Here is a 27,870-nt window from a genome sequence, read left to right on the forward strand (position 1 = left end):
AGCAAGTTTCTATGTGAAAATCTACAATATTAGATTCTCATTCTGGTCATTTAAGAGAGAATTTATTGGCTACTTTTCTAAATAAAATAAATATTTGTCATTTTCCTTTATGATTATACTTAAGAGATGAAGAAAATGGGCAAAGAATTCCCATGATTTTTTTTTTTTTGCGGTACGTGGGCCTACTCACTGTTGTGGCCTCTCCCGTTGCGGAGCTGGACGCGCAGGCTCAGCGGCCATGGCTCACGGGCCCAGCCACTCCGCGGCATGTGGGATCTTCCCAGACCGGGACACGAACCCGTGTCCCCTGCATCAGCAGGCGGACTCTCAACCACTGCACCACCAGGGAAGCCCACAGGTGGATTCTTAACCACTGCGCCACCAGGGAAGCCTGAGATTTTTTTTTTAATTTTATTTTTTTATACAGCAGGTTCTTATTAGTTATCTATTTTATACATATTAGTGTATATATGTCTAGAGATTTTATTAAAAGAAACTTTCCAAGTCCTGTAATACCAAGAAGTTTCCTGGGAATACCTGATGATAAATTCAGAAAATGTCAAATGCAATACAAATTACTGGTCATATTGGTATGAATTTTGTTTGGGAAGACTGCCAGGAAAATGCTCTGACTTTTCTCTACTTGTGGATTTATTTGTAAGTGTTGGCATTCATACTCCACAGAATTCTCATCCAGGCCCCTTCTTGATTAGTTCTTTCTAGGATGAAGATGATAAAAGTAGCTGAAGCTGAGGCAGCAAACCAAATCCTATCTTATCTTCCTGCTGCTCAGTTTCAATCACCCTCCTGTCATCACATCATTTGATTCCTCATCCCATGCAAGTCTCGTGATTTTCGTCTTGTAAAACAAAGGATGTTGTCCACCCTCCAGTTCTACAAGGATCAAGTCATTAGCCACTGCAATACCTGACCTACAGTATACCCTGAAAGGAATTCAAAACAGAGGAGGCACTCTGTGCTTTAGGAGAACAGGCAAAACAGGCCCTTAGTTAGATATATTTCAGGAAATTTTGTGATTCTGGTTTCTTGCACCCTCCCATACTTAGAAAAGCACTAAAATCCTTAACTGGTGTATCTGTTCCTCTTGACTAGCAGTAACCTTCTACTGAGATGTATACTGGATTGCACATACTTATTAGCCAAAGTCACATATATAATTGGCCGGTCCCCCTACCTCTTCGGAGCAGTTCCTCAGAGCTCTCTGAGAGGCTGTCTCCTAGTCCTCAGTAGGACACAATAAAACTCAACTCACAGCTCTTACATTGTGCATTTTTCTTTCAGTCAACAGTCTACATCCCGAATGCTATTACTTGACTATTTTCATGGACCTGTGGAGCACACCATCTGATTCTACCTTATATTGTGTCTTAACGTCCCTATCTTATCTGGCCTTTGACTTTCTTGTTCCACGTACCTCGTTCCTGACATTTGCTGTACATCTGTTAGGTAGAACTCATTGTGTATGACAACTTCCTGATGTGATGCAATACAAAGTACCCAGAACAACTTGTGAATTTTCTTGATAAAAAAAAATTGAAACTACTTTAATAAAGCACTTAGATCTGACTTCTGATTTACAGGAATAAAGAGGTGGAACAAGCTACCTACACTACTAGGAAGCAATCAGACTAATCAGAATAGGGAACTTTCTACAGGGCAACTGGTTCCTTCAAGTCAATGACTGTAAGAAGAAGAGGTTGGGGGGTGCATATAATCTGTTGCAGCTACTCAATTCAGTTCAACTAGAGATCTTATGACGGGGTCACGTCCCAATAAACCTATCCTAAGTTGAAAAGACCCTAAGTCAAAATGAATTTAATGTATTTTTTAAGTCTTTATTGAATTTGTTACAATATTGCTTCTGTTTTATGTTTTGGCTTTTTGTCTGCGAGGCATTTGGAATCTTAGTTCCCTGACCAGCGATTGAACCAGCACTCCCTTCATTGGAAGGTGAAGCCTTAACCACCAGACCGCCAGGGAAGTCCCAATACACCTAACCTTAAATGTGCTCAGAACACTTACATTAACCTACAGTTGGGCAAAATCATCTAACACAGCCTATTTTATAATAAAGTGTTGAAAATGTCATGTAACTTATTGACTACTGTACTGAAAGTGAAAAACAGAATGGTTTAAGTATACTGGTTGTTTGCCTCTGTGACTGTGTGGCTGACAGATGTGGCTCGCTGCTGCGGCCCAGCATCATGAGAGTATTGTTAGCCCAGGAAAATATCAAAGTTCAAAATTCAAAGTATGGTCTCTACTAAATGCACATAGCTTTTGCACCATCAGAGTTGAAATATCCTAAGCTGAACCATCAATAAGCAGGAGACCAGCATATGCTATTGTAGAGGGAAAGCAGCCATAGATAATATGTAAACCTATGGGTGTCGCTTGTTCCAATAAAACTTTATTTATAAAACCAGTCAGCTGGTAAATCATAGTTTGATATGATGAAACAACCAAACAAACAACCATCACCACCACCACCATTTTTAAGAAAAATGTATTAGCAAAACCACCACTAGCCTGGATTTTAAAAGACTGTGACTGTTTGAGATGTAAAAAGATATTTGGGTCCCCAACTAAAAAAGCTGTTCAGATGGGCATAATCTCTAATGCCCTCTTCAGATATGGCCAAAGTTAGTAATGGATAGGGAGAACCTCCCAAAGGGTAGAATGAACCACAGATAAAGAACTGCTTCCAGAGAGCCAAATCCAAAGGTGTTCCCTGTCCCCTAGGAAAGGGCACCTCCTATCACTTGCCAAGCAATATTTCAGAATTGCTACAGTCCTTCTCCACTATTGTTTGCTGGCTGTATGAAGCAGTATAGCTTGTCTTTTCAGTTCATAGGTCTCCAGATCAGGAAGAGCTACATCTGAAATAATGTGAAGACTCTTTGAACTGGTATGACTAGATGACATTGTTAGCTTACCTTCTTTGGGGAGAGGTGCATCTTTTACATGCAAAAGGGAAGTTAATATTTAAGACCAAGGTAGCAGGCTGTGGTACACTATATTCTTTTCAGCAAATATCCATTTGGTTTCCCCAGCACTTCCCTGCTGTGAGAGTATACTTTCGTGCCCCAGTGATGTTGAGCTTGAGTGGAACCTGGGTGGAAATAATGTATACCTGTTCCAAGCAGAAACGAAATGTGCATGTATAATTTGACTTGGCCTCATAAGCCATGAGCATGTGTTTCAGATAGTGGCTGCATGCTCAACCTGGGTCCTAGAATGATCAGCCAAACCATGGATCCAACAGAGAATATGTTTCTTATAAGCCACTGAGATTTGAGGTTTTTCAGCATGATTTCCAAGAAAGCTAACTAATACAATTTCTCCCTCAGAGCTGGGCTGTAAGAGGGAGCACACAACAGAACAATAAAATCTTAGGAAAATGCAGAAAGTTTTTCTGAGGATGGTGGTAACCCTTTGAGTTGGGATTCACTAATAAAGCGTGCATCTATGATTTATTTAATGCTGTATCTTTGGATCAGGAAGGTATTTTCCAGAATGTTTTTCTATGAGAAAAATATAACTTCTTTTATAATTCATGTGGACCATTTCCAAGAATACACTGTGGCAAAAAGAGTAACTACACATTAAGATTTAAAAAACTAGGGCTTCCCTGGTGGCGCAGTGGTTTAGAGTACACCTGCTGATGCAGGGGACACAGGTTCGTGCCCCGGTCCTGGAAGATCCCACATGCCATGGAGCGGCTAGGCCCGTGAGCCACGGCCGCTGAGCCTGCGCATCTGGAGCCTGTGCTCCGCAACGGGACAGGCCACAACAGTGAGAGGCCCGCGTACCACACACACACAAAAAAAGATAAAATTTAAAAAACTACACATAAATTATAATTTATCAAAACAAATGAAGCAAAACTATAAATATTCCAAAGAAAAGTTTCTAGAATTCAAATCTCTTTATTTTTGTTACTGATCTAAAGAACAGATTTCAAATGCTATTACCACTGCAGTGCATCTTTTCCAGTTTAAATTCCTTCTTTTTCTTTTTAAACGTCATTATGTCTTTTCCAACTAGAGCAATTTTTAAAAAATATTTATTTATTTATTTGGTTGTGCCAGGTCTTAGTTGAGGCAGGTGGGCTCCTTAGTTGCAGCGCACCAGCTCCTTAGTTCTGGCTTGCCGGCTCCTTAGTTGTGGCATGCAAACTGTTAGTTGAGGCATGCATGTGGGATCTAGTTCCCTGAGCAGGGATCCCTTAAAGTCCATCTTAGAAGAATGTTGAAAACACTACATTGTCTATAAAAATTATCAACAGCTCCAAATTAATAAAGAGCTCAAATTAGTTTTCTAAAACTGGAATTGGATTCTATAAAAGGTGGCAAGTTCTATTTTTTAATAAGATAGAATAATATTTATTCTTTTTATTTTTTAACTTATAAAAGTAATGCACAATAAACATAAAAATACAAAAGAAAAAAGTCACAAATTTTCTATAATAACCACAACTGTTAACATTGTGAATATGTTTTTCTTTTTCTTTCTTTTTCATGATTCAGGTGCTTTATTTGGGTGTCTGTTTAAAAATGCAGATGGGGGAGTGAAAGAACTGGGGAAATGGTGGTCAAAGGGTACAAACTTGCAGTTAGAAGATGAATAAATTTTGGAGATCTAATGTACAGCACTGTGATTCTAGTTAACAATACTATATTACATACTTCAAAGTTACTAAGAGGGTAATCTTAAATATTCTCACCACGATAAAGAAATGATAATTATGTAACATGATGGAGGTGTTAGCTAATGCCATGGTGGTCAAATCAACATGTTGTACATCTTAAACTTACACAATGTTATATATCAATTATATCGCAATTTTTTTAAAAAAAGGCAAAAGAAAATCTCTAGTGAGACAGAACTAAAATGAGATTTATTTGAATAAAATACAACTGACAGTTGAAAAAAATAAAGATGTGGATATGCTTTTCTAAATTTCCAATATTTTGGTTGACAAATAAATACAGAGAAGTATTCCAAATGAGAGTTGGGACTTACAGGAATGTTGTAAAAAAAAAAAGTCCACATTCAGTGGAAAGCTGGACTAGATATCTTTTGGGACACTTCCAAGGCTAACATTTTCAGATTCTTTTAGATTATGCCAGTCACTTTATCATATTTAAAGCAGTAAATTCCATGTACCACTGTTAAGCTAAAAAAAAATTGCAGTATTAGAACAGTTCCAAAAACACTGAAAAGCATTTCACTTGAAATTTGCAATTTAAATGACATTAAAGACAGAAACAAAAATACGTCAAAACAGCATTCTTATTGGATCATGGTGAGATTCTTCTCAAGCTGCAGAACAGTTTCCTTAAGGGCAGAATCCTCTGCCCAGTTGGCTTTACTCCCCAAAATGAGGTTCTGTAATTAAGAAAAAAAATTTTTTAATGTTCTAAGTACTCTTAAAAATTTAATAAGATTTTTAAAAAATCCTCAGGACTTCCCTAGTGGCGCAGTGGTTAAGAATGCACCTGCCAATGCAGAGGACACGGGTTTGAGCCCTGGTCCGGGAAGATCCCACATGCCATGGAGCAACTAAGCCTGTGCACCTTAACTACTGAGCCTGCGCTCTAGAGCCCGCGAGCCACAACTTCTGAGCCCGCAAGCCACAGCCACTGAGCCCATGTGCTGCAACTACTGAGCCTGCGCACCTAGAGCTCATGCTCCGCAACAAGAGAAACCCCTGCAATGAGAAGCCTGCGCACCACAATGAAGAGCAGCCCCCGCGCACCACAACTAGAGAAAAGCCCACGCACAGCAACGAAGACCCAATGTAGCCAAAAATAATAAATTAAATAAAGTAAAGAGGGACTTCCCTGGTGGTACAGTGGCTAAGACTCCATGCTCCCAATACCGGGGGCCCAGGATTGATCCCTGGTCAGGGAACTAGATCCCACATGCCACAACTGAGAGTTCGCATGCCACAACTAAAGATCCTGCACGCAGCAATGAAGATCCCAGTACAGCCAAATAAATAAATAAATCTTTAAAAAAAAAAAAAAGTAAAGAAAAACCTCCAGGCTAAATGAACACATAAAATTTAAAAACTGACATAATGGGGACTTCCCTGGTGGCACAGTGGTTAAGAATCCGTCTGCCAATGCAGGGGACAAGGGTTCGATCCCTGGTCCGGGAAGATCCCACATGCCGTGGAGGAACTAAGCCCCTGCAAACCAACTGCTGAGCCTGCACTCCATAGCCCGTGAGCCACAACTACTGAGCCCGCATGCCACAACTACTGAAGCCCACGCGCCTAGAGCCCGTGCTCTGCAACGAGAAGACTTTGCAATGAGAAGCCCAAGCACCACAACAAAGAGTAGCCCCTGCTCGCCAGAACTAGAGAAAGCCTGTGTGCAGCAAAGAAGACCCAACACAGCCAAAAAATAAATAAATAAACTTAAAAAATAAAAAAAAACCCTGACATGACGATAACTACCAATATTCATTGAGAATTTGCTTCGAGCAGACACTATGCTAAACAGATTAACATGAATTATCACCTTTAGTTCTAATAACCACTCTTCCTACACAAGGAAACTAATGCTTAGAAAAGTTAAATAATTTCCTCAAGGTCAGCAACTTTTTAAAAAAATTTATTTTAATTTATTTATTTGTGTGCAGGCTTTTTCTAGTTGCAGTGAGCGGGGGCCACTCTTTGTTGCGGTGCGTGGGCTTCTCATTGCGGTGGCTTCTCTTTTTGCAGAGCATGGGCTCTAGGCATGTGGGCTTCAGTAGTTGTGGCATGCAGGCTCAGTAGTTGTAGCGCAAGGGCTTATTTGCTCCATGGCATGTGGGATCTTCCCAGACTGGGGATCGAACCATGTCCCCTGCATTGGCAGGCGGATTCTTAACCACTGTGCCACCAGGGAAGTCCCTCAGCAACTATTAAGTAGCTGGTAGGATCTTAACTCTAGATTCCTATCACCTGCATCCATGTTTTCCCCACTTCCCAACTTGAAGTCTAATGTTCTCCATCGTTATACCATTCTGCCTCCACAGACCTGCTGACATCATTTCCATTTATAAATGCCTAAGGTCTAACTATAGCAAAAAACCAAAGCCTTAAATGCTAAACAGACATAAATTCAAGATATATATGTAAACAACTTGATATTCAGTACTGAATTATTTAGTAAGATCAAAAACTAAATGGAAAAGAAAAGAAAACTAAATGAAAATAAGCCTGAAAGTAATAGAACCATTCACTTTTGAAAAGTTCTTTACCCCGCTTCGTATTTTATAAAAATATTACCTGGAACACATGTTGAATAACTGTAGTAATCTGTATCTCCATCTCCAGGTTTTGTTGTATGGTCTTTATCTTCCCCGAATTTTCCATACTACCCAAATCATCTTTCTGTTTGTTCTTTTCAGTCTGTATTTCTAAAAGCTTCCTTTCTGAAGCTTGTTTTAACTCTATTGGGTTAAAAATAAAACGATATACTATATATGATAACTCCTATAAACAAGAATCTTGAGAACTTATGAAGCAGAACAGTTAATGATTATTTCAGTCAAGAGAAAATTTTTAATAAGCAGTATTTTAGGCTGCAATTCCATTTTGATCTGAAAATGATTTCTCTGGTGCAAAACACCAATATTTTAATTTCATACTTAGTAATGTCCTCTGTGAGATGTTCAAGGTATGTATGTATGACAATGATACTGTCTACAAATGTTTGCATCATGTCAAAGAGGACTTACTCTGGGTTGCCAAAAAAATAGCAGGAGATATATGTAAGGAAATACTTTCCCCCCCTTTATTTACAAAAATTACAATATCAACAAGATGAATTTTCAAGGAAAGGTAAGATTCCCTTCTCCAGGGATAAATATCATCAATACCATCAACCATTTTTTTTTGTTGTTCCCGAAATGTTCTGAGCACTAAACTAGAAATCTTCCTGGTAAACCCATCTTAAGTTGAAAATATCCTAAGTCGAAAACGCATTTAGTACACCTAATCTACCAAACATCACAGCTTAACTTAGCCTACCTTAAACATGCTCAGAACACTTACATTAGCCTGCAAATGGGCAAAATCATCTAACACAAAGCCTGTTTTATAACAATGTGTTAAATATCTCATGTAATTTATTGAATACTGTACTGAAGGTGAAAAACATAACAGTTGTAAGTGTTTTGGTTGTTTACCCTTATGATCACGTGGCTGATAGGAGCTGGGGCTCGATGTTGCTGCCCAGCATCACAATGGAGTATGTTACTAGCCCAGGAAAAGAGCAAAATTCAAAATCTGAATTCAGTTTCTACTAAATGCATATCAATGCATATCATCATAAAGTCAAAAAATCATTAAGTCGAAACATCATAAGTTGGGAACAGATAGTATTTGAAAACATAAATGGGTGTATCTCAGGAGCTTGGTTCCTTGACAGGAATGCAATGGAAAAAAAGCCAAAGGGTGATTAGATCAGATGACCAGGACTACTTCTAATCCTGAGATTACTTACAAAAAGGCAAATCTACATAATATTTTAAAATAATAAATCATGCCTATACTGTTAAATGAAAAAAGCAGTTTACAACACAGAATAAAATTATGCCAATTTTATTTTATAAATAAGAAGCATTGAAGATCGATTATCTCTTGATAAAATTAAAAATTTAACTTCCTATGTATGTTTTTCTGTTTCTAAATTCTTTATAGAGAATATGTGTTACTTCTGAAATACATTTCAATAAAACATTTCGATGCAAAAAGCCATCTCATGTTCATTAAGTTACAAAGCTGTAGAACCATATGCATCAAGTGATCATTTAAAAATTATGTTTACAGGGCTTACTTGGTGGCACAGTGGTTAAGAATCCGCCTGCCAATGCAGGGGACACGGGTTTGAGCCCTGTTCTGGGAAGACCCCACATGCCACGGAGCAGCTAAGCCCGTGTGCCACAACTATTGAGCCTGCGCTCTAGAGCCCGAGAGCCACGACTACTGAGCCCACATGCTGCAACCACTGAAGCCTGCGCGCCTAGAGCCCGTGCTTCACAACAAGAGAAGCCACCGCAATGAGAAGCTGGCGCCCCGCAACTAGAGAAAGCCCGCGCGCAGTAACAAAGACTCAACGCAGCCAAAAATAAAATAAAATAAATAAATTTTTAAAAAATTATGTTTGGGCTTCCCTGGTGGCGCAGTGGTTGAGAGTCCGCCTGCCGATGCAAGGGACACGGCTTCGTGCCCCAGTCTGGGAAGATCCCACATGCCGCGGAGCGGCTGGGCCTGTGAGCCATGGCCGCTGAGCCTGCGCATCCGGAGCCTGTGCACTGCAATGGGAGAGGCCACAACAGTGAGAGGCCCACATACCCAAAAAAAAAAAAATTATGTTTATTTAAATACATTTATATGGGTGTGGAAAAAGGCCTGGAATGATGTACTCCTAACTGTGGTCACACAGGATGGAGGTATGGCTTTCATATTATACTTTTTTGTATTATTTGATATTCCTCCCCCCACTGAGAATATCTTAATTTTTGTGATTTAAAGTTCTAAAACAACAAATCAAGCAAAATCCATTTTATATACTACTTTTTAAATTGCTATGTCCAAAATTTTAAGGAAATTGAAAAATTTTTCAGTGATTGAGAGATCTGGCCTTATCAATCTTCATATTAAGTGAAAATGTGTTCTCAAAAAAAAAAAAAAAAGTGTTCTACATACGCAATCTCTTCTTTCTAACATCAAGCAATTTGTCTTCCAAGTCCCGGGTTTCCTGTTATTAGAAATAAAAAGATTAAGGCACATACCTAAGAACACACCTATAATATTTAAATCACTGAATTTATCTATTCATATTTTCTAGAGCTCCAGTTTTCAATTCCTCTATTTCCACACAACAAAAGGGAAAGGAAAAGTAGCTTAAATGATAAGTAGATAATTAGTCAGAAATAATGGAATTATGGAAAAGAGAGAAAATTTAAGGACAGTGAATTCCAACCATATCAGTCTCTTTGGGCAATCCTATTTAGTCACATACAGTTACCAGCAAGAATGTTACTGAAATCATGAGAATGCATAAGCAGCTTTATATTCAAAGTTACCTGCTGTGATTTCATTACTGATTTATTTAGACTTAGTATTTGTTTCATGTTATCCATGAGCACACTGAAAAGGAATAAAAAATATGATTAACAGTTAAAAAAACTCAATTAAGAAATTAGTTAGTATATATTTACTTTCATTATATTCACTGTACACTTCAATAGAAAGTCATTGTTTAACAAAATAAGTCTGGAAAAATTTGATGTAAACTAAATTTCTGTTTAGAATTAGAGATGCATTTCCCTAGAAAAATTTTTGCTCACAGACAACAAAGAATATCAAATAACATTTCTTTTGTTTTTTCTCTTGGCTGCACTGCACGGCATGTGGGATCTTAGTTCCCCGACCAGGGATCAAACCGGTGCCCCCTGCAGTGGACGCTCAGAGTCTTAACCACTGGACCGCCAGGGAATTCCCCAGGAACATTTCTAAAAATCTCATATTTAGGGGGAAAAAACCCTAACAGCTTGCTAATACATAGCTTTTTTTTGGAAACAGACTTTAGTTTTTAGACAAGTTTTAGGTTCAAAGCAGAACCGACTGGAAGGGAAGCCCATGTACACGCTGCCCTCACGCTTGCACAGCCTCCCCCGCAGCAGAGCGAGCCATTTGTTACAAATGATGAACCTACACTGATGCATCATTATCACCCAGAGGCCATGGTTTACATTAGGGTTAGGGTTCACTCTTGGTGTTGTACATGCTATGAGTTGACAAATGTATAATGACATGTATCTACCATTATCATATCATACAGAATAGTTTCAGTGAATAAAGTGCTTTTATCCCCATTTCTCCAACAAGTATTTCTTTTTTTTTTTTAATTAGTTAATTTATTTATCTTTGGTTGTGCTGGGTCTTTGTTGCTGCGCACGGGCTTTTTCTCTAGTTGCAGCGAGCAAGGGCTCTAGGTGTGCGGGCTCAGTAGTTGTGGTGTATGGGCTTAGTTGCTCTATGGCATGTGGCATCTTCCTGGACCAGGGCTCGAACCCGTGTCCCCTGCATTGGCAGGCGGATTCTCAACCACTGCGCCACCAGGGAAGCCCCTCCAAGTATTTCTGAGTGACTACTACATGGCAAGACTGTGCCAGGCACCAGGAATATAAAACAGAGTAAAACATAGTACATGTTTTCAAAGAGGAAAGAATCTTATGGGGGAAAAAATAAATCCACAACCATCATATGGTTTCATTACAACCAGTAATGGATATGAACCCTTCTAAGAATTGTGCAAAGGGTGGAACAAGGGAAATCCTTGAGTCTTAAAAGATGTAAAGTATAGTTGAACCTTGAACAATGCAGGTGGGGTGAGTGGTTAGGGACACCAACCATCCCACACAGTCAAGAGCACTGCTATCTCTGCCTCAAAAACAAAGGAATTAAATGACCCACCCAAGGGCAGAAAGCTGAAACAGTTTGGATCAAACCCTAGTTCTTCTGATTCCACATACTGTGACCTCTAACTAAACACAAATCTTCCCCCATACTTAGTTAACTTAAAGATCTGTAAAATGAAAATACAGGTGCCATATTTATTGAAAAAAACCCCAAACAACCTGCATATAAGTGGACTTGGGCAGTTGAAACCCAGGTTGTTCAATGCTCAAGTGTAATTATGAAGATTACCTAGATCAAGCAGTTTAGTACGGCTGGAGTAAAAGGGTGGAAATAAGACTGGATGAGAATAGTGGTTCTCATATTTCAGAGTGCCACATTCCCTTGGGAGGCTCGTTAAATGTGGATTGCCAGCTCCCCATCCAGAGATTCTGAGTCAGCAGGTTTGGGATGGGACCAGCAATGTGACCATTGTGAAAATACTAATTATCCTGATAATCAGCCAGGTGTGAGAAACACTGTAGAAGTTTACCTGGGAGGCTGAAAAAGGGGACTATCTGCACAGACCTGAGAGCTGAACTCATTTTCTGCTAGTTACAGGTATACGTGGTTGTAAACTTTAAGACAGGCTAAAGGCGCTGCCTCAGCCTACCTGGCCTTTGTGCTGTCTTTGGTGTCAATGTGATGAATCTATCCTGCACTCCTTTAACTCAAGAATGTTTTAAGCTCTCCTTTCGTGGGGGAGCAATATTTAGAGAGTTCAAATTCAGATTTTAGGATTTATGTAGTCCTGCAGTTAAATGGAATATGGGAGGAATGGGTATCAGTCAGGGCTAAGATGTCCAGATAGAGAAAGTGCCAGATCCATCTCGGTACTTTTCCTGTGCCAACAGTGGGGGGGTGGTGGTGGTGGTATTTTATCACAAGATTAGAGCTTTGGGAGATAAAAATCACAGGTAAGGCCCCGATGGCCAGGCACTTAGGCTCAGATTAGAGATGACCTTGATTGCCTGGCCAATTATTGAACCTATGCAAGATCATTTCTACCAATACAAAAATGAGGAGTATATTTCCTATCTCATTGAGTTGGCTTAAATGAGATAGCATTGCTCCTGCTTTACAGTAAATCCCAAACGAAAGTTAACTTTCAAAACCTTCCTTCAGGGGCTTCCCTGATGGCACAGTGGTTGAGAATCCGCCTGCCAATGCAGGGAACACAGTTTTGAGCCCTGGTCCAGGAAGACCCCACGTCATGGAGCAACTAAGCCCGTGCGCCACAACTACTGAGCTTGCGCTCTAGAGACTGCGTGTCACAACTACTGAAGCCCATGCGCCTAGAGCACGTGCTCCGCAACAAGAAGCCACTGCAATAAGCCCGCATACCGCAACAAAGAGTAGCCCTCGCTCACCGCAACTAGAGAAAGCCCAAGCACAGCAACAAAGACCCAACGCAGCCAAAAATAAATAAATTTATTAAAAACAAAAACAATCTTCCTTCAAAATTCTCAGATTGGGGACTTCCCTGGTGGTCCAGTGGTTAAGACTCCACATTCCCAATGCAGGGGGCCTGGGTTTGATCCCTGGTCAGGGAACTAAATCCCGCATGCCACAACTAAGACCTGGTGCAGCCAAATAAATAAATATTAAAAAAAAAAAAAAATCCCATATTGTATAGGTAAAACCTCCATTGCTTCTTAGGGTCCCGGTCCCAATCCATATGAAACAAAATGTCAACAGGACTATAAAAGTTGTAATGATGAGAAGGGCCCACAGAAATTCTGTCATGTTTCTTTTTTTTTTTTTTTTTGTCATGTTTCTTATTCCCCAGATAAAGGTGGTCGGTAGTGACAAGTAATTAAAAAAAAAAGAAATTCACAGACACTAGTCATTATGCGGATCTCCCTTATTCCCATCCTTGCCAAATCCAGAAAAAATAAAATAAAACAAACAAAAAAAACCATACCTAGTCTTGGTGTTAATTTTCTCCACGTGTTTTTTAAGTGCACTTGAAAGCTGCATCCTATAGAGGAAAAAAGCTTCCATTATAAAACATGGTTAACATTTAGGGTACACTGAAAAAGAAAATTTAAAAATACGACAAGGTAAAGATTGATTTCTCTTTAAATATAACATAAAACAAAAGTAGGTTTTTAAACAGTATCATATGGGAAATACTTTGATAAGTAAGTTATAGAAATATGAAGGAACACCAATATGGATGCGGCTGTTGCATGCAGTTGTGCATATGGCCAGAGAGGGGGGCTGAGCAGACCTGACACCCAGCCTGAACTTGCTCTGCAAGCCGTCCACCTTGGTGCGGGGCTGCGAGGAAGCATTAAGGCACTACAAAATGTAATGTACAACACAATAAACATGTTTAACACTGCTGTAAGTTATATGTGCAAGTTGTTAAGAGAATAAATCCTAAGAGTTCTCACCACAAGAAAATAATTTTTTTTGCTATTTCTTTAATTTTGTATCTATATGAGATGATGTTCATTAAACCTAATGTGATAATCATTTCAGGATGCAAGTCAAAACATTATGCTGCACACCTTAAACTTATACAGTGCTGTATATCAATTATATCTCAATAAAACTGGAAGGAAAAAAAAAGGTACTATAGAGATCAACAGGGGCCCAAAATGTGTAGTTAGGGAATACAAAACCATACTTGACTGTGAACTTTAAAATGTGTCTATGTAAAAGCAAGCACTGTAATTTATTTTTAAATTCAAATAGCTAATAAATCATAACAAAAAGGCAATCAGGGGCTTCCCTGGTGACGCAGTGGTTAAGAATCCACCTGCCAATGCAGGGGACACAGGTTCGAGCCCTGGTCCGGGAAGATCCCACATGCCACGGAGCAACTAAGCCCGCGCACCATGACTACTGACCCTGCGCTCTAGAGCCCGAGAGCCACAACCACTGAGACTGTGTGCCACAACTACTGAAGCCCACACACCTAGAGCCTGTGCTCCGCAACAAGAGAAGCCACTGCAATGAGAAACCCATGCACTGCAAAGAAAAGTAGCCCCTGCTCGCCGCAGCTAGAGAAAGCCTGTGCACAGCAATGAAGACCCAAAGCAGCCAAAAATAAACTAAAAAAAAAAAAGGCAATCAGCTCAGCAATATTAGTCATTTCATTAAAGGGGGATATCTTAATAGCTCTGAAGCCACCTTAGTTAAAAAATATGATCTATATAATGAGCCAGCATATGAAATGAGGGAAAAAAGTTCACTGCTAGAAGCAATTAAAAGGGATTTAACTACTTTTCAATTAAATGTAAATAAATTCATCTGGGACGGCCAGAAATACAAGGAAAAAACTGTTAAGAGTCATTCACTTAATTGAGATTATTAATTCAGATCATAAGTCTATAATAGAGGCCATTGTTTGTCTTATTAACAACTGTATGCCAGCTCCAGCACAAAGCTTACAACACAGGAAGCACTCAAATATCTGCTGAATGAATTTTAAAATATATATGCAAAGCCTAAAATTAAAAATACATTTAAACTCAATGACAATTCTTTTACTCCATTAAGAGTTATTGGAATAGGGGACTTCCCTGGTGGTCCAGTGGTTAAGAATCCACCTTCCAATGCAGGGGACACAGGTTCGATCCCTGGTTGGGGAACTAAGATCCCATATGCCGCGGGACAACCAAGCCCTTGAGCCACAACTACTGAGCACACAAGCCACAACTAGAGAGACTGCATGCCGCAACTGTTGAGCTCGAGCGCCAAAACTAGAGAGAAGCCCAGGCGCCGCATGAAGATCACGCGTCCCCCAACTAAGACCCGATGCAGCCAAAAAGTAAAATAAATAAACAAATATTTAAAAAAAAGTTACTGGAGTAAATGAATCCATATAATCATTTCAAACACAGAATGAGATTTAACCTCACACTTTAATTGTCTTGACTGACATTTCCTTATTAACCTTATCTTATGTAACTTCTTCAAATGAAGACATTAATGAATGACGTAACTTTTCTCTCAGGGCTCAAAATTTGTGGGACCATTATCTAAACATCATTTTGATTGATTACTTCAGACTAGTTAAAATATCCCCTCCACCTTGAGCCATACCCATTTTGCATACTTAAAACATAATAATTGGGCTTCCCTGGTGGCGCAGTGGTTGAGAGTCCGCCTGCCGATGCAGGGCACACGGGTTCGTGCCCCGGTCCAGGAAGATCCCACATGCCGCGGAGCGGCTGGGCCTGTGAGCCATGGCCGCTGAGCCTGCGCGTATGGAGCCTGTGCTCCGCAACGGGAGAAGCCACAACAGTGAGATGCCCGCATACCACAAAAAAAAAAAAAAAAAAGGTAATAATTACCTGTCTAACGCAAGCTTTTTCATTTCAAAAGCAATTTTTGCCTCTTCAATTTCTTTTTCCAGTTCTTCAATTTTACTGCCAAAGAAGCATGAACAAAAGAATTTCAGCAATATCAGAAAAAGTAACTACTTGAAGAAAGGTATAAAGTAAATCTTTGAAGAAAGTAAAATGCCTGTTCTCTAAATAAAAGTATTCTACAGGCTCCCAACACCTATGCATTTACAGATTTGGTAAACTGATTCCTGCTATGATACTTCGCTAAGTATCTTGTTAAGGTGTGGAGGATGCCATAAGTGCTAATATGATCACTCACGTGCATGTAAATCTACATCCCACATCAACAATTTCTCAATACGTGCAAGACAAATTACTTGGAAAAAAAAAGGAAAGGAAAAAGAAAGACAATATTATAAGGTGGATAATATTATTAAATCTGTAAAAACCACAACTAAAATTTTAAAATATGACCTACACTTCAATTTGCTTTTCCTGCATGATTTGTTCTGGAGTTTTTTCTTCATCTACAAATAAATAAATTTTTGACGTTAGTAGTATTTTATTAAAGCATTGTCCAAAAGAAATATAATGTAAGCCACAAATGCAAACCAAATATGTAATTTTTAATTTCATTTCCACACTACAAAAGAAACAACAAATGAAAATAATTTTAATATAGCTTATTAAACCCAACAGATCCAAAATATTATCGTTTCAACATGTAATCAATTTCTAATTACTACTGAAATATTTCACATTCTTTTCTTCTGTGCATATTTTACATTTACAGTCCTTCTCAATGAGGACTAACCACATTTCAAGTGTTCAACGGTCACATGGAGCAAATGTCTACCACGTCGGACAGCACAGTTATGGAATGATAGAAAAAGAGTAAAAAATGAACAAGACCACAGGGCTTCCCTGGTGGCTCAGTGGTTGAGAGTCCACCTGCCTATGCAGGGGACACAGGTTCGTGCCCCGGCCCAGGAAGATCCCACATGCCGCGGAGTGGCTAGGCCCGTGAGCCACGGCCGCTGAGCCTGCGCATCCAGAGCCTGTGCTCCGCAACGGGAGAGGACCGCGCGTACCACAAGAAACAAAAAACAAAAAACAAGATCAATGTAAAAAAAAAAAAAAACAACTGTATGTCTATATATTAGCAACAAACAAAAGGAAATTAAACTTTAAAAATACATGTAAAATTGCACGCAAACACAAAAAATACTTAAGGATAAATTTAACAAAATACATGTATGACCTCTACATTGAACACTACCAAATACTATAAGTTAATTTAATTTAATTAATTTATTTATTTGTTTTTGACTGTGTTGGGTCTTCATTGCTGCGTGTGGGCTTTCTCTAGCTGCGGCAAGCAGGGGCTATTCTTCGTTGTGGTGTGCGGGCTTCTCACTGTGCTGGCTTCTCTCGCTGTGGATCATGGGCTTTAGGCACACAGGCTTTAGTAGTTGTGGCTCGCAGGCTCTAGAGCACAGGCTCAGTAGTTGTGGTGCATGGGCTTAGTTGCTCCGCAGCATGTGGGATATTCCCAGATCAGGGATTGAACCCATGTCCCCTGCACTGGCAAGCGCATTCTTAACCACTGCGCCACCAGGGAAGACCCCATTACAAAATACTGAAATGGAAAGATAAACTATCTATATGTATTGGGAGAATCATTATCGCTAATATAACAATTTCACCCATACTGATCTATAGATCCCACTCAAATCCCAGTCAAATCTGTAGAAATTGACAAGCTGATTTTAAATGCATATAGAAAAACAAAGGACCAAGAATAATCAAAGCAATTTTTTTTTTTTTTTTTTTTTTTTTTTGCGGTACGCGGGCCTCTCACTGCTGTGGCCTCTCCCGTTGCAGAGCACAGGCTCCGGACGCGCAGGCCCAGCGGCCATGGCTCACGGGCCCAGCCGCTCCGCGGCACGTGGGATCCTCCCGGACCGGGGCACGAACCCGTGTCCCCTGCATCGGCAGGCGGACTCTCAACCACTGCGCCACCAGGGAAGCCCTCAAAGCAATTTTGACAAAGAATGTTGAAGGACTTACAAGAGCTGATAATCAAGACTTACTGTAAAGCTACAGTCATCCAAACAGCATGGTACCATTGTAAGGATAGACAAATACCTCAAAGGAACAGAAGAAAAAGTCCAGAAATAGACCTACACATATACAATGGATAAAGAAAAGTCTTTTCAACAGTGCTAGAAAAACTGGATTTCTATATGGAAAACAAATGAACCTTTATCCTTACTTAGCGCACACCATACACAAAAGTTACTCCAAAAGTAGCAGGATACAAAATTAATGCACAGAAATCTCTTGCATTCCTACACATTAATGATGAAAAATCTGAAAGAGAAATTAAGCAAACACTCCCATTTACCATTGCAACAAAAAGAGTAAAATACTTAGGAATAAACCTACCTAAGGAGACAAAAGACCTGTATGCAGAAAACTATAAGGCACTGATGAAAGAAATTAAAGATGATACAAACAGATGGAGAGATATACCATGTTCTTGGATTGGAAGAATCAACATTGTGAAAATGACTCTACTACCCAAAGCAATCTATAAATTCAATGCAATCTCTATCAAACTACCAATAGTATTCTTCACAGAACTAGAACAAAAAATTTCACAATTTGTATGGAAATATAAAAGACCCCGAATAGCCAAAGCAATCTTGAGAAAGAAAAATGGAGCTGGAGGAATCAGGCTCCCTGACTTCAGACTATATGACAAAGCTACAGTAATCAAGACAGTATGGTACTGGCACAAAAACAGAAATATAGATCAATGGAACAGGATAGAAAGCACAGAGATAAATCCACACACATATGGTCACCTTATTTTTGATAAAGGAGGCATGAATATACAATGGAGAAAAGACAGCCTCTTCAATAAGTGGTGCTGGGAAAACTGGACAGCTACACGTAAAAGTGAAATTAGACCACTCCCTAACACCATATACAAAAATAAACTCAAAATGGATTAAAGACCTAAATGTAAGGCCAGACACTATAAAACTCTTGGAGGAAAACATAGGCAGAACACTGTGACATAAGTCACAGCAAGATCTTTTTTGACCCACCTCCTTCAGAAATGGAAATAAAACCAATAATAAACAAATGGGACCTAATGAAACTTAAAACCTTTTGCACAGCAAAGGAAACCATAAACAAGACGAAAAGACAACCCTCAGAATGGGAGAAAATATTTGCAAACGAAGCAACTGACAAAGGATTAATCTCCAAAATATGCAAGCAGCTCATGCAATTCAATATCAAAAAACCAAACAACCCAATCCAAAAATGGGCAGACGACCTAAAGAGACATTTCTCCAAAGAAGATATACAGATTGCCAACAAACACATGAATGGATTCTCAACATCCTTTCATTAGAGAAATGCACTAATCATTACAGAGATGCAGATCAAAACTATAATGAGGTATCACCTCACACCATTAAGAATGGCCATCATCAGAAAATCTACAATCAATAAATGCTGGAGAGGGTGTGGAGAAAAGGAAATCCTCTTGCACTGTTGGTGGGAATGTAAACTGATACAGCCACTATGGAGAACAGTATGGAGTTCCTCAAAAAACTAAAAACAGAGCTACCATACGACCCAGCAATCACACTACTGGGCATATACCCTGAGAAAACCATAATTCAAAAAGAGTCATGTACCGCAATGTTCACTGCAGCTCTATTTACAATAACCAGGACGTGGAAGCAACCTAAGTGTCCATCGACAGACGAATGGATAAAGAAGATGTGGCACATATACACAATGGAGTATTACTCAGCCATAAAAATAAACGAAATTGAGTTATTTGTACTGGGGTGGATGGACCTAGAGTCTGTCATACAGAGTGAAGTAAGTCAGAAAGAGAAAAACAAATACCATATGCTAACAGATATATATGGAATCTAAAAACAACAAAAAAAATGGTTTTGAAGAACCAAGGGGCAGGACAGGAATAAAGACGCAGACATAGAGAATGGACTTGAGGACACGGGGAGGGGGAAGGGCAAGCTGGGACGAAGTGAGAGAGTGGCATGGTCATATACACACTACCAAATGTAAAACAGATAGCTAGTGGGAAGCAGCCACAGAGCACAGGGAGATCAGCTCGGTGCTTTGTGTCCACCTAGAAGGGTGGGATAGGGAGGGTGGGAGGGAGACACGAGGGAGGAGATATGGGTATATATGTATATGTATAGCTGATTCACTTTGTTATACAGCAGAAACTAACACACCATTGTAAAGCAATTATATTCCAATAAAGATGTTTAAAAAAAACAAAAGAATCTCAGTCCTGTACGCTAAACCTAACACCTTAAGACTTCTAGAACAAAACACAGGAGAAAACTTTGCAACCTTGGGGTAGTCACAGTTTCTTAGATAGAACTCAAAAACCACAAAGTACAAAAGAAAAGAGTGAAAAATAGTGCTTCATCAAAATTAATGCCTTCTGCTCCTCAAAAGACAATGTTAGGGCTTCCCTGGTGGCACAGTGGTTGAGAGTCTGTCTGCCGATGCAGGGGACACGGGTTCGTGCCCCGGTCCGGGAAGATCCCACATGCCGTGAAGCGGGTAGACCTGTGAGCCATGGCCGCTGAGCCTGCACGGGCCGGAGCGTGTGCTCCGCAATGGGAGAGGCCACAACAGTGAGAGGCCCGCGTACCGCCAAAAAAAAAAAAAAAAAAAAAAAAAAAAAAAAAAAAAAGACAATGTTAAGGAAGTAAAAAAGCAAGCAACAAACTAGGAGAAAATTTCTGCCATATATGTATACATATGTATACACACACGCACACATATATTTATTTATTTACCTGAAAAAGGACTGTATTCTTGTTTTTAAAGGAGTGAATATTTTATTCTTTAGTGTTTAATAGAATACATCATGTATTCAGTTATAATTAAAGAACTCAAACTCAATGAGACTAACAATACAATTAAAAAATGGGTAAGCACCTCCTAGAGTAATGGAAATAAAAACAAAAAGAAACAAATGGGACCTAATGAAACTTCAAAGCTTTTGCACAGCAAAGGAAACCACAAACAAGACCAAAAGACAACCCTCAGAATGGGAGAAAATATTTGCAAATGAAGCAACTGACAAAGGATTAATCTCCAAAATTTACAAACAGCTCATGCAGCTCAATAACAAAAAAACAAACAACCCAATCCAAAAATGGGCAGAAGACCTAAATAGACATTTCTCCAAAGAAGATATACAGACTGCCAACAAACACATGAAAGAATGCTCAACATCATTAATCATTAGAGAAATGCAAATCAAAACTACAATGAGATATCATCTCACACCAGTGAGAATGGCCATCATCAAAAAATCTAGAAACAATAAATGCTGGAGAGGGTGTGGAGAAATGGGAACACTCTTGCACTGCTGGTGGGAATGTGAATTGGTTCAGCCACTATGGAGAACAGTATGGGGGTTCCTTAAAAAACTACAAATAGAACTACCATATGACCCAGCAATCCCACTACTGGGCATATACCCTGAGAAAACCAAAATTCAAAAAGAGTCATGTACCAAAATGTTCACTGCAGCTCTATTTACAACAGCCCAGAGATGGAAACAACCTAAGTGCCCATCATCAGATGAATGGATAAAGAAGATGTGGCACATATATACAATGGAATATTACTCAGCCATAAAAAGAAACGAAATTGAGCTATTTGTAACGAGGTGGATAGACCTAGAGTCTGTCATACAGAGTGAAGTAAGTCAGAAAGAAAAAGACAAATACCGTATGCTAACACATATATATGGAATTTAAGAAGAGAAAAAAATGTCATGAAGAACCTAGGGGTAAGACAGGAATAAAGACACAGACCTACTGGAGAACGGACTTGAGGATATGGGGAGGGGTAAGGGTGAGCTGTGATAGGGCGAGAGAGAGTCATGGACATATACACACTAACAAACGTAAGGTAGATAGCTAGTGGGAAGCAGCCGCATGGCACAGGGACATCAGCCCGGTGCTTTGTGACCGCCTGAAGGGGTGGGAGAGGGAGGGTGGGAGGGAGGGAGACACAAGAGGGAAGAGATATGGGAACATATGTATATGTATAACTGATTCACTTTGTTGTAAAGCAGAAACTAACACACCATTGTAAAGCAATTATACTCCAATAAAGATGTTTTTTTAAAAAAATGGGTAAAGATTTGAATGGATATTTCATAAAAGTAGATTTATACATCTACTTCATAAAAGTAGATGTATAAATTGCCAAATACACATGAAAAGATAATCAACAACATTAGTTATTAGGGAAATGTAAATTAAAACCACATGAGATACTACTATATACTTACTAGAATGGCTAAAATTTAAAAAGACTGACAGGGGACTTCCCTGGTGGTGCAGTGGTTAAGAATCCACCTGCCAATGCAGGGGACACGGGTTCGATCCCTGGTCTGGGAAGATCCCACATGCCACAGGGCAACTAAGCCCATGCGCCACAACTACTGAGCCCACATGCAACATCTACTGAAGCCCACACCCTAGAGCCTGTGCACTGCAACTACTGAGCCCACACGCTGCAACTACTGAGCCCGTGCTCCACAATAAGAGAAACCACTGCAATGAGAAGCCCACACAGTGCAGTGAAGAGTAGCCCCTGCTCGCTGCAACTAGAGTAACCCATGCACAGCAACGAAGACCAAATGCAGCCAAAAAATAAATAAATTAACTAAAAAAAAAATGGTGAGGGCTTCCCTGGTGGCGCAGTGGTTGAGATTCCGTCTGCCGATGCAGGGGACACGGGTTCATGCCCTGGTCCAGGAAGATCCCACATGCCGTGGAGCGGCTGGGCCCGTGAGCCATGGCTGCTGAGCCTGCGCATCCAGAGCCTGTGCTCCTTAACGGGAGAGGCCACAACAGTGAGAGGCCCATGTACGGCAAAAAAAAAAAAAAAATGGTGAATTTTGTTACACGAATTAAGTCACAAAAGGAAGATGTCAGAAACAAAAAAATACATACCATATAAATCCATTTACATCAAATTCTAGAACAGTGCTGTCCAAACCACTGTTCTGTGATGAATGAAATGCTTAATATCTGCACTGTCCAATATGGTAGCCACCAGCCACATTGTGGCTTCAGCATTTGATATGTGATTAGTGCAACAAAGAATTTTAAATTTTATTTGATTTTAATTAACTTAACTTTAAAAGGCCACCTGTAGCTAGTGGCTACTGTATTGGACAGCACTACTCTAGAAGACAAATCTATAGCAACAGAAATCAAATTGATGGTTGCTGGGGTCAGGGTGGGGACTGAGTGTGAAGTGGCACGGGCAGGTGTGACAGAAATGTTCTACGTCTTGATTGTGGTGGTAGTTACAGAGATGTATACATTTGTTAGAACTCATCAAATTGTACCCTTAAAATAGATGCACTTATTGTAAAATAAATTTCTTCATGCAATAAAGTCTCAGTAATATATATAGTGTGTGAGTGTGTGTGTGTGTGTGTGTGTGTGTGTGTGTGTGTGTGGTACACGGGCCTCTCACTGCTGTGGCCTCTCCCGTTGTGGAGCACAGGCTCCGGACGCGCAGGCTCAGTGGCCATGGCTCATGGGCCCAGCCGCTCCACGGCGTGTGGGATCTACCCGGACCAGGGCACGAACCCATGTCCCCTGCATCGGCAGGCAGACTCTCAACCACTGCACCATCAGGGAAGCCCTCAGTAATATATTTTTTAATGGTAAAACACAATCAATGTTAGACAAATATCTTCTCTCAAAGACTACAACCTAACTACTTATGGTTTGCTTCAAATCTGTCCTCTCCTTTAGTTGTAGAAATTCTAGAGTGTGGACTATTAAATCTACTCAAGTTTTCAGATGTCACAAGCCCTTAAAAATAAAATTATCTATACAGGGAAAACAAGAACTGCAGGAGGAGGCAGACTCTTTTATCATTTGGATTTTAGCTTTAAGGTCATCTTCTCGAAGCCATCTCTGATTCCTCTGTCTAAAGTAGACACTCCCTCTTATCACACCAATATTTCCTTCATCACATTTACCTCACCTCATAATTATCTCACATGTTTCTTTGCTTACCTGTTTTGCTACATAGAATTTAAGCTCCATGAGGGTAAAGTCTGCCTTGTTCAACACCATATCTCCATCCCTAGCATCAATTCATTCAACTATGAGTGCAGGAATACTCATAGAGATAATTCTTCAGTGGTCCAAATTTTGAATAGCTTTTCCCTTATACCTTGACATCTAAGATCAAATATACACATTTTTTCTTTTCTTTTGTGGTACGCGGGCCTCTCACTGTTGTGGCCTCTCCCGCTGCGGAGCACAGGCTCCAGACGTGCAGGCTCAGTGGCCATGGCTCACGGGCCCAGCCACTCCGCGGTATGTGGGATCTTCCCGTACCGGGGCACGAACCCGTGTCCCCTCCCTGCATCGGCAGGTGGACTCTCAACCACTGCGCCACCAGGGAAGCCCTAAATATACTTTTTTATTATGTGGGCTCTCATGCCAGAAAAAGCATTAGGTATGTTGTACTTCTCATCTCTAAGGTAAACATAATTGGTTTAATAGAAGGAACACGGGCTTTGGAAACAAGAACACCATTAATTCCTCCAGGGGAAGGGCAGGGACCTACTAACCATCTTTGAGTTAAGCATTTTTTAAATTGAAGTATAGTTGATTTACAATGTTGTATCAGTTTCAGGTATACAGCAAAGTGATTGAGTTTTACATATATATATATGTATATACATATTTATATATATTTTATATATGTAATAGATATTCTTTTTCAGGAGGTAAGCATTATTGATGTAACAAAAGGGATATGGCTTTGGAGGCAAGAAGGCCTGGTTCATATCCTAGTTCCTATAGTTACTAGTTACAGTAAGCAGAAAAGAGGCTGGGGGGCCCATTTTTTTAGGGTTTGGTTTGGTTTTTTGCAAAATATGACTTTAGAAACCCTGGAATGGAGATGGAAAACACACCAGAAATGCCTTCAGATCTATGGCCTTAAAGAGGGCTTGAGCAGAGCTCAAAAATTACCTAAATTCAAACACGGATTCAGGGAAGTGATTAAGACATCTATGAGGTCCCTCGGCTTCTCCACAATTTTTTTTTTAAAAGATTTATTTATTTATTTATTTTGGAGGTGCCAGGCCTTAGTTGCAGCACACGAGATCTTCGTTGTGGCACGTGGGTTCTTTTAGTTGTGGCATGCGTGTGGGATCTAGTTCCCTGACCAGGGATTGAACCTGGGCCCCCTGAGCTGGGAGCGTAGAGTCTCATCCACTGGACCACCAGGGAAGTTCCTCCACAATTCCTGATTCCACCTAGTGTACTATTTGATTTTACTCTTTAAGCTTATTTCATAGGGAAAGAAAGAGTAACCAAAACCTATCTTTGTGACCCAAGGGCTTACAATAAATCAGGTGGCTATTAGGTGGTTATTACTTCCAGATGACTAAACCATCATTTTACTACTCTCCTGGTCCCTGAGATTTCTGGATTAATAATTTTAAAAGATAAATTTAAAATTTTTCTGTGTTTAGAATTGAAAATTTTTACTTATGCCTTTATGCCTCTTCTGCTCTCATGCCAATAATCCAGTGTTTCTCAAAGTATAGGTCTCAGATCACTTGCTTAACAATCATCTAATCTGCTAATTTAATGTTCAGGTTGTCAATGGTAGCAAGTTTTGTGATACCCTAAGCCCACAGGGATTTCCCAATTCTCTGATCAACAGAACTTACTTGTCCTGAATTGTTATTTACTTGTTTTATATACACTTCTTGAATTCCTAACTAGTTCCTTAGGGCCAGGGCAAGCCTGCTTTTTGCATTCTTATAGGGTATAGTACTGCATTATGCTGGCCCTCCCATTCCCTAAATAAATATATTTTTGTAAAATTGGTGTTTTCCCTGGAGTACTGTTCATCAACAAACTCACAAAACCTTATTTGAAAATGAAAATACTTACTTGCGTCAACCATTGATTTATATTCCAAGAGTTGTTGTTTGGTCTGTGCTCTTACCCTGAAAACAGATAAAGAGAAGAAAGTTATATACTTATTGAGGTTTTACTCATTACTATATTATAAATCAACTCATCTTTTTGGCAATTTGATGCAACAAAATGAGTATAAATAAATAGTATTAAGGTCTTCCATTTTGGCCTATTTTATTTAAAACAGGTATAAAGAATTTAAGGCCTCAGAAAAATACTCAAAATGAAATACAGTAGGAAAACAGCATCTGTGAGGAAAAGTTTAAAATTTGATTTTTAAATTTATTCTTAATGGGCCACACTGAAATGAGGCTTAAAGAGAAGGGCTACACAAAGAAATAGATCAAAACGAGTCAGGTGGACCTTTCTGAGAATAGTGTTTGGTAGCCAGGACCTCTTTTGGGCATTTCTTCCTAAGAGGAAAACACAACAAATAAGGGAATAGGGGAAGGTAATACAGGGAAGCTATTCTTTCCAGGAGTTGATGAAGCCCATATATGCATTCAAGAAGGCCATGGGATACTCTAGCTGTGGACAGTGGCTAATATGGCCATCCAGAATTGACAATGGACTGCAGTAGCATTTTCCTATATGGCTCCAAGAACTCTGGATAGGGAATGATCAGATCCAAAGACTCACAGATAATATGAATGGGAATAGTTAAAGGCAAGAGCTCCAACCCAGTGTCTTCTAAACTTCCTCTGATGTATATATTATAAAAGACTGTTGATAACTAAGTTCCCATCTCCCATCACTGTTGCCTATCCCTGTCCACAGGTCCCACAACTCACTGTCAGAGGGTCGGGTATATGGCCCAAAGACTGGGGTGAGACCTTGAGAGAATACAAAGAAGTTCATGAATCATGTGAGAATGGGTGAAAGCATGCCTCCATCTTTGAGAAGCCTTTGAAGGAGAGGATGGTGAGTCTTGGGAAATACAACTCTGTTTGACAGAGACTCTTCATTCATAGTAAGCCGACCAGATCAAATCAGCTTGAACCTGCAGAGCAGCTCCTGGGCAAAGACATCTACATAATCATGAGAAAAAAGGTTGGTCCTGAGGTTGTGTTTCAATAAAACTTTACTTAAGGGGACTGAAATTTAATTTCACATAATTTTCATCTGTTATTAAATATTCTTGTGACTTCCCCCTCCCAACCATTTAAACACATGAAAACTATCCTTAGCTTGAGGGGGTCACACAACAACAGAGTAGGCCAGGGCCACAGTTGCCCACTGGTGTAAAAGACTGATGTCCTTTCTCATCAAATCTTGCTCTAGCAACGTAGAGACGTTGCTTCCTGGTAGAAAATATAACAAATGAAGCTTCTGCATTGAAAAGGGCCATAGCTACAACAGAAAAGGGCGGAGCCACCTCCCTCCGAAGTTATCAGGGCTTCGATGCAACCCACATAAGGGCTTGAAAATCGGGGTCCCAGGGCATGAGTGGGTAAGAAAGGAGGCGTTAATTACAGCTCAGTAGGCTCTAAGGGCCCTTTGCTAAACGCTGACTCCAGAATATCTCGTTTAATGCCCACAGCAACTCTGCTAGGAAGCTGTCATTTTTCTCTCCTTTGCCAAGATGAAGAAAGGGGCTTAAAGAGCTTAAGTGAATGATGCAGTCACGCAGCCATTAAGCGACCGACGCTGAATTCGAACCCTGGACATTTCTAAGGAAAGCGGGGAGCTCCTGGCCACGACGCCCACTTGGTTCCCGCCCAGCCGGCCAGAGGGAACAACCTGAGCAGCAGGGCCATGCGGTCCTCGGGACGCGCCGCCTGGGCGCCGGCGACCTGCAGCGGCTCGCCTTCCCCTCTGGAGTCCGCGGCCTCGGCAGCGGCTTGCTCCTCGGACTGCGTCTCCATCCGCGGAGCGAAGAGCTACCACTCAGGACCGGAACACTCTCCCCTAGAAGGGACCGCTTTTCCCGCCACTAAATTGACACCGGAAGGGAACGCAGGGTCATCGTGCCGCCCCGCCCCTTCCTCCGCAGGGCCCCGCCCCTTCCTCCGCAGGGCCCCGCCCCTTCCTC

General features: G+C 40.2%; 1 protein-coding gene and 1 pseudogene across 2 annotated transcripts; both read right to left on the bottom strand.

Moving 5' to 3' along the window:
- Window positions 1–4,894: 4,894 nt before the first annotated feature.
- On the bottom strand, window positions 4,895–27,788 carry CENPH (centromere protein H). 2 transcript variants are annotated; one of them, XM_032629165.1, is made up of 9 exons: window positions 27,579–27,788; window positions 25,812–25,867; window positions 16,262–16,310; window positions 15,790–15,864; window positions 13,407–13,463; window positions 10,108–10,171; window positions 9,728–9,779; window positions 7,304–7,467; window positions 4,895–5,412 (listed from the first exon to the last, which is right to left on the bottom strand). In XM_032629165.1, exons 1-9 carry the CDS (start codon window positions 27,701–27,703, stop codon window positions 5,317–5,319), a joined length of 738 nt encoding a protein of 245 aa, XP_032485056.1. In that variant the 5' UTR covers window positions 27,704–27,788; the 3' UTR covers window positions 4,895–5,316. The 2 variants fall into 2 exon arrangements, with proteins under 2 accessions (XP_032485056.1, XP_032485057.1); XM_032629166.1 differs by lacking the exon at window positions 13,407–13,463 and having other exon boundaries at window positions 27,579–27,764.
- Window positions 26,201–27,186, bottom strand: LOC116750526 (annotated as a pseudogene).
- Window positions 27,789–27,870: the final 82 nt, after the last annotated feature.

Source organism: Phocoena sinus, chromosome 3 (genome assembly GCF_008692025.1).
Source record: "Phocoena sinus isolate mPhoSin1 chromosome 3, mPhoSin1.pri, whole genome shotgun sequence".
Taxonomy (NCBI): domain Eukaryota; kingdom Metazoa; phylum Chordata; class Mammalia; order Artiodactyla; family Phocoenidae; genus Phocoena; species Phocoena sinus.